Here is a 7,894-nt window from a genome sequence, read left to right on the forward strand (position 1 = left end):
TGTGTCTATGGGAAGGCAGATCTGTGTCTATGGGCAGGCAGATCTGTGTCTATGGGCAGGCTATGCTGTGTCTATGGGCAGGCTATGCTGTGTCTGTGGGCAGGCTATGCTGTGTCTATGGGCAGGCTATGCTGTGTCTATGGGCAGGCTATGCTGTGTCTATGGGCAGGCTATGCAGAGTCTATGGGCAGGCAGATCTGTGTCTATGGGCAGGCTATGCTGTGTCTATGGGAAGGCTATGCTGTGTCTATGGGCAGGCAGATCTGTCTATGGGCAGGCTATGCTGTGTCTATGGGCAGGCTATGCTGTGTCTATGGGCAGGCTATGCTGTGTCTATGGGCAGGCAGATCTGTGTCTATGGGCAGGCAGATCTGTGTCTATGGGCAGGCAGATCTGTGTCTATGGGCAGGCAGATCTGTGTCTATGGGCAGGCAGATCTGTGTCTATGGGCAGGCTATGCTGTGTCTATGGGCAGGCAGATCTGTGTCTATGGGCAGGCTATGCTGTGTCTATGGGCAGGCTATGCTGTGTCTATGGGCAGGCTATGCTGTGTCTATGGGCAGGCTATGCTGTGTCTATGGGCAGGCTATGCTGAGTCTATGGGCAGGCTATGCTGTGTCTATGGGCAGGCTATGCTGTGTCTATGGGCAGGCTATGCTGAGTCTATGGGCAGGCTATGCTGTGTCTATGGGCAGGCTATGCTGAGTCTATGGGCAGGCTATGCTGCGTCTATGGGCAGGCTATGCTGCGTCTATGGGCAGGCTATGCTGCGTCTATGGGCAGGCTATGCTGAGTCTATGGGCAGGCTATGCTGTGTCTATGGGCAGGCTATGCTGAGTCCATGGGCAGGCTATGCTGTGTCCATGGGCAGGCTATGCTGTGTCCATGGGCAGGCTATGCTGTGTCCATGGGCAGGCTATGCTGTGTCCATGGGCAGGCTATGCTGTGTCTATGGGCAGGCAGATCTGTGTCTATGGGCAGGCTATGCTGTGTCCATGGGTAGGCTATGCTGTGTCCATGGGCAGGCTATGCTGTGTCCATGGGCAGGCTATGCTGTGTCTATGGGCAGGCAGATCTGTGTCTATGGGCAGGCTATGCTGTGTCCATGGGCAGGCTATGCTGTGTCCATGGGCAGGCTATGCTGTGTCCATGGGCAGGCTATGCTGTGTCCATGGGCAGGCTATGCTGTGTCCATGGGCAGGCTATGCTGTGTCCATGGGCAGGCTATGCTGTGTCCATGGGCAGGCTATGCTGTGTCTATGGGCAGGCAGATCTGTGTCTATGGGCAGGCTATGCTGTGTCTATGGGCAGGCTATGCTGTGTCTATGGGCAGGCTATGCTGTGTCTATGGGCAGGCTATGCTGTGTCTATGGGCAGGCTATGCTGTGTCTATGGGCAGGCTATGCTGAGTCTATGGGCAGGCTATGCTGTGTCTATGGGCAGGCTATGCTGAGTCTATGGGCAGGCTATGCTGTGTCTATGGGCAGGCTATGCTGTGTCTATGGGCAGGCTATGCTGTGTCTATGGGCAGGCTATGCTGAGTCTATGGGCAGGCTATGCTGTGTCTATGGGCAGGCTATGCTGTGTCTATGGGCAGGCTATGCTGAGTCTATGGGCAGGCTCGCACAGGGTTAATCCGTCCCTCCTCTGGGCTCAGCTGCCCGGGGTGGGAGGGATGAGTGTGTGGAGTGAAGTGTCTGCTACCAGAAGGTGCGGAGTCGTGGCTCCGGTGGTGAGGAGTGCGGAGACGTGGCTCCGGTGTTCAGCCCTGTATGTTCGGACTCACCGTCCAGCCGACATGCTCCGTCCATGGTGCGTCCCCGGAGCGCAGATCAGCTAGAGCCCGCACACCGCCCGGCCCGACGGAGACGACCCGCCCGTGCCTTGGTAAGTTTGTATTTTTCCGACCGCTGCGCTGCCTGGACCGGACGCCGAGCTGCTGAACTTCCAATCAACGCTCAGCATGACCGCATCCACTTGTGCCCGCACTCGCCGGTGGGGCCCCTCCGGAGATGAGGCTTCTCCGGGTCCAAAACCTTTTCTATGACGCTCAGCAACGTCCCCGATGACCCATGTTCCCGGGGATCGAGTCCCACTGGCCATTTTGCAAGGAAAACCTGGGCGACTAGCCTAGCAATCTCCATGTGACTGCCTGCACCTGTCTCCATACTCCGTGATGGGACCCTCCAGGGACAGCAGTTCTCTGGGTTCTAAATATTTTCTGTAATTGTGGAAAGCCTGTTTGATGACCCTACCCCTAGAGATGAAGTCCAACAGGTCACCCAAAGGAGCCCTGGATGGTTAGGTTGGCAATATGACTGCATCTACCTGTCCATAGTCCATGACTGGGACATTAGTTTTCCAGGGTCCATAATGCCGAAAAATGTCTTCAATGACCTATTCCCTAGGGGCCAGGGGTGGACTGACAACTTATGGGGTCAATAGGGGATCATGGGGCCCCTGTGTCCTTGTCCAAACTCAAAAAAGCCTATGAAAAAGGTACCAGGGGCATCTCATGGGGCCCCCTACTGACCCCAGGCCCTCGGGCAGTGCCCGAGTTTCCAAATGGTCAGCTCGCCCCTGCTAGGGGCACTGATTATGTCACAAGTGGAACCTGGCTGCATCTCATTAGGACTGTTTCTACCTGTCCCCATACTTTGTCCAGGGGCCCCTCTAAGAACAGTAGTTTTAGAAAGTCCATAATATTGGAAAAAGTCTTAGATGACCCATGTACTGGTGGTCATGTCCCACTGACCATGGCGCAAGGGAAAACTTAATCGCTAGGCTAGGGATCTCATAATGATTGTATCTACTTGACTACACACTCATACCATCTGGGGACTGTAGTTTTCCAGGGTCCATAATGCTGAAAGATGCATTTGATGACCCATACTCTAGGAGTCACGTGCCACTGACCATGTTGCAAGTGAAACTTGGATGGCCAGCCTAGCGATCTTGTTATTAATACATTTACCTTCCCCCACACTCATGCCAGTGAAGGAATCCCTCTGGGGACAGCCATGTTTCGGGGTCCATAATTCTGAAAAATGCATTTGATCTCCCATGCCCTAGGGGTCATGTTCCACTAAGCATGTTACATGTGAAACCTGGATGGCTAGTCTATGGAGATCATTAGGACAGCTTCTACCTGTCTTCGTTTTCAGTTAAGGGATTCCTCTAGGAACTGTAGTACTCCAGGGTCCATAGTATTGGAAAAGGTCTTAGATGACCCATGCAGAAGCAGTCATGTCCCACTGACCATGGTGCATGTCAAATCTTGATCGCTAGCCTAGGAATTTTATAATGACTGTATCTACCTGTCCACACACTCATACCATCTTGGGACAGTAGTTCTTCAGGGTCCATAATGCTGAAAAATGCATTTGATGACCCATGCTGTAGGGGTCACGTCCCAATGATCATGTAATAAGTGAATCCTGATGTCTAGCCTTTTGGTTTTCATAAGGACTGCTTCTACCTGTCCCTATACTCACTGAAGGGATTCCTCTAGGAATATTGGTTATCCAAGGTCCATAATATTAGAAAAGGTCTTAGATGACCTAGCAGTCATGTCCTACTGACCATGACATGAGTTAAATCTTGAATGGTGTCCTAGGGATCTTATGACACTGTCTACCTGTCACTACACTCCTACCCTCTTGGGACAGTAGTTCTCCAAGGTTCAAAATGCTGAAAATGCATTTGATGACCCATGCTGTAGGGGTCATGTCCCACTGATCATGTAATAAGTCAATCCTGGATGTCTAGCCTTTTGGTTTTCATAAGGACTGCTTCTACCTGTCCCTATACTCACTGAAGGGATCCCTCTAGGAATATTGGTTATCCAAGGTCCATAATATTAGAAAAGGTCTTAGATGACCTAGTAGTCATGTCCCACTGACCATGACACAAGTTAAATCTTGAATGGTGTCCTCGGGATCTTATGATGAGACTGTCTACCTGTCACTACACTCCTACCCTCTTGGGACAGTAGTTCTCCAAGGTTCAAAATGCATTTGATGACCCATGCCCTAGGGGTCATGTTCTGCTGACCATTTCACAAGTGAAACCTGAATGGCTAGGCTAGTGATCTTATTGTTGCATTTATCTGCCACCACACTCATGCCAGGGAAAGAGTTTGTTTTCATAATCCATAATTCTGTAACACGCATTTGATGACCCATGCCTTAGGGGACATGTCCCACTGACCATGTCACACGTGAAACCTGGATGACTAGCCTAGCTATCTCCATTATGACCACATCTTTCTGTCCCCACACTCGCACCAGAGAAGAGTTCTCTCTGGGGACTGTGGTTGTTCAGGGTCCTTATTGCTGAAAAAAATGTTTTTGATGACCTATGTCCTGGGGGGTCATGTCCAACTGGCCATGTTGTAAGTGCGACCTGGAATTGCAAGCCTAGGATTTCGATAGAGGGATCTTTAAATGTTGTCTTTGTCAACAACCTGCTAATACAATGCAGATGTCCGATAAATATACAGAACAAGTTATTATGTAATTTATTTTCTGGAAGAAATTGCTAGTTTACAAATTGTATCAAATTGTAGAGTAGTGGTGGTTTTTCTTTCTTTATGGTATAGCAGATCTAGCGGGTGGGTTTAGGTTAACCTGGTTTCCCCTATGTGTTGCAATTTTTATGTTTTAACTGATGTGGCACACACAGGGTTAACACGCTTGCAGCTGCTCTTGAAAACGAAAGCAGCCCATCCTCTGTCTCTGGGGTGTATGCTTTCTTTATGCAAGCTCAGGTTTCACAGCACCTTGCCGCACAGGACTGGTTAGTTGCTGCTGCAACAGGTGGAAGAGGCTGTACTGATGGGTGCTTGTTGTTTTGCAGGGAGATGGGAAACCACGTAGAAAAACTGACCCACCTAAGTTATAAAGAAGTCCCCACTGCGGACCCCACAGGGGTGGACAAGGACGACGGACCCAGGATTGGGGTTTCCTACATCTTCTCTGCTGACGATGACGACTTGGACGACCCGGTGCAGGATCCCGACAAGCAGGGCACCCTACAGGAAGATCTGCAGTACGACCACTGCAACGAGGTGGAGTGCTCGGTTTACTACAGGGATGAGTGCATCTACGAGAAAGGCTTTGGTTCCGGAGAGCAGCTAACCACCTATTCCCCGGAGAACCTTCTGAACAAATGCAAGCCTGGGGACCTTGTGGAGTTTGTAGCCAAGAACCAGTATCCCCACTGGGTGGTGTATGTGGGGGACTTCCAGGTGGTGCACTTATTCAGACTGGAGATCACCAATAGCTTCATGACTGACGCCAGCCAGGGCAGGAGGGGCAGGATAGTCAATGACCAGTACAAATTCAAACCCCTCAGTCCGGAGATGGTGGTCCAGAACGCCATGGAGCAAGTGGGGGCCAAAGACCAGGAGCTCAGCTGGAGGAACTCTGAGTGCTTTGCTGCCTGGTGCCGCTACGGCAAGAGGGAGTTTAAGATCGGTGGTGAGATCAGGATAGGCAAGCAGCCCTACAGGCTGAAAATCCAGCTCTCTGAAAAGAAAAGCCACATGCTGGAATTTCAGAGCCTGGAGGACCTGATCATGGAGAGGAGACGGAACGATCAGATTGGCAAAGCGGCCGTGCTGCAGGAGCTCTCCAACCACCTGCATGGGGATGACGAGGTCAGGACCGATCATAACGCTAACTGACGGATTAAACCTGAAGGCTGCGAAATTGAGCTGTTCTAAGCCCTTCAGGCCGTTTTCAGTGGCGGTTTAATTCACATCACATGTGAAAGGAAAGCTGATGATTGTTTCGGCTTGACGTTAACCCTTACTGCAGCCCAGCCTTCCTCCTCTACTGGTTTACTGTAGAGACAGGTTTACAGTTTTTTTTTGTTTTTTGTTTGGAGCCAATGAATAGCTTTATAAGAGATGTAGATGATCTGATCACATTTCATGAACCAATCATGTTGATATATTTTTGTGTACTTAGTGATTTAATCCCTGCATCGTGTATTTGAGCACTATGCATAAATTTTTTATATTTTCGCATCCAGAGTTGTCGACTTCTTCTTCCAGTGGTCATGTATGTGTGCTCTTGTATTTATGAGGCTCTCTGAGGGAAGAGCCGTGTGGGGGGAGGGGGGCTTTAAGAAAACGTGTGCCAGTGGGGGGCTGCTGCCTGGAGTCATCAATCAGAATTCTTCTTTCTTTTTCCTAGAGGAAGAAGGATGAAATCTGGTTGCCAAAGGCAGTAGCTTCACTCTCGGTCCACTTTTTATACGTTGGCATCTTGGTGTTCCTTTCATGGGTGGTCATCAGAATTCTTTTTGCAGTATGGGAGAATCTGATTGGTTGACAGCTTTCACCAGACCTTCTTGCATTAACTGAGCTATATCTATCAATTTATTACACCTGGGCAAGACACGTGGTTTGATAGCTACTGTTTCACACTATTTTAGTTGGCATGGTTACATAGACACAATGAAGGTCCTTCAGCTTCATTTGAATAGTTTGAAAGGGGAATTCTATGATGATTGTATATTTAACATCTTCAAATCTGACCTCACCATGGACGTCATTGGCTGATGCTCAGATTCAAGCAAGCCTAATATTAGAAAAGGTCTTTAATGACCTAGCAGTCATGTCCCACTGACCATGGCATGAGTCAAATCTTGAATGGTGTCCTAGGAATCTTATGACTGTCTGCCTCTCACTACACTCCTACCCTCTTGGGACAGTAGTTCTCCAGGGTTCAAAATGCTGAAAAATGCATTTGACCCATGCCCTAGGGCTCATGTTCCGCTGACCATGCCACAAGTGAAACCTGAATGACGACTAGCCTAGTGATCTCGCTATGGTTGCATTTACCTGCCACCACACTCCTGCCAGGGAAAGAATATATCTATCAATTTATTACTCCTGGGTGAGACACGTGGTTTGATGGCTACTGTTTCACACTATTTTAGTTGGCATGGTTACATAGACACAATGAAGGTCCTTCAGCTTCATTTGAATAGTTTGAAAGGAGACTTCCATGATTGTATGTTTAGCATCTGGAAATCTGACCTCGCCATGGACGTCATTGGCTGGTGCTCAGATTCAAGGAAGCCTACATGAGAAAAGCTAGAGCTGCTGTTGCTCACCACCTCCTGAAAATGCTAACTATCTGACGTTCTCTGCTTTCACTACTTTGAAAAACAGCCCTTTAGCTAGCAGAAGATCAGATACATCCAGAGAGTAAAGTCTGCTTCTAGTTGACATGCTTGTTCCGGGTGACTTGGCAAGTACTAAAGCCCCTGTGATCCGCATGGCAACCAGTGGACTATTATATCTTGGAGAGATGGAAGCCTCCATACTTCCCTACTACAGGTTGCCTTTGATAGGATGTGCTTAGACCTTTTTCCTGGTTTAGGTCAATGTAGGCAAGTGCAAAGTAGTGCACATGATTCAGTGCTGGGTGTGTACTCTAACAGGCTGCTCTAGGTAGGCTGTAACCTGAAGGCATCAGAGTATTTCCTTTTTCTTTTACGTAAGCATGCATGACCTTTGAACAGTCTCGCCCTTCTAGCAGTAGTAATTATCGTCATAAGGACTAGACAGCATGTAGGAAAAGGATCATTTCAAAGGCACCTAACTTTTTTTTTTTTTTTTTTTTTTTTTTTTTTTTTTTTACACCTCTTTAGGCCAACCAATAGTAAATAAAAATGATGCTATTTCCAATGTCTCTTGAAGACTGATGCTAGAGGGTTAATGTGTAACTATGGGAAAAATTACATATATGATTGTCTGCCAAAAGCATGCACAGCAATTTTTTACTTTTCTGAGTCCCCCTTTAACAGTGTTTTGTGTGTTTTTTTGTTTTTTTCCTGTTGACCCTGCCAGTAAATCCTTTTATTCTCCACAAGCTGAGTT

The 7,894-nt window shown here is 48.5% G+C and overlaps 1 protein-coding gene across 1 annotated transcript; it reads left to right on the top strand.

Moving 5' to 3' along the window:
* Window positions 1-1,665: 1,665 nt before the first annotated feature.
* Window positions 1,666-6,031, top strand: LRATD2 (LRAT domain containing 2). The gene is made up of 2 exons (XM_089677507.1): window positions 1,666-1,887; window positions 4,858-6,031. The coding sequence occupies exon 2, from the start codon at window positions 4,862-4,864 to the stop codon at window positions 5,684-5,686; it is 825 nt and encodes a 274-aa protein (XP_089533633.1). The 5' UTR covers window positions 1,666-1,887; window positions 4,858-4,861; the 3' UTR covers window positions 5,687-6,031.
* Window positions 6,032-7,894: the final 1,863 nt, after the last annotated feature.

This window comes from Staurois parvus, unplaced genomic scaffold, assembly GCF_062004578.1.
Source record: "Staurois parvus isolate SC_StPar_1 unplaced genomic scaffold, SC_StPar_1.0 ptg000187l, whole genome shotgun sequence".
Lineage (NCBI taxonomy): Eukaryota > Metazoa > Chordata > Amphibia > Anura > Ranidae > Staurois > Staurois parvus.

What these genes read in the sequence shown, in the direction of transcription:
- LRATD2 (XM_089677507.1), top strand. Translation starts at nt 4,862, where the DNA reads ATGGGAAACCACGTAGAAAAACTGACCCACCTAAGTTATAAAGAAGTC.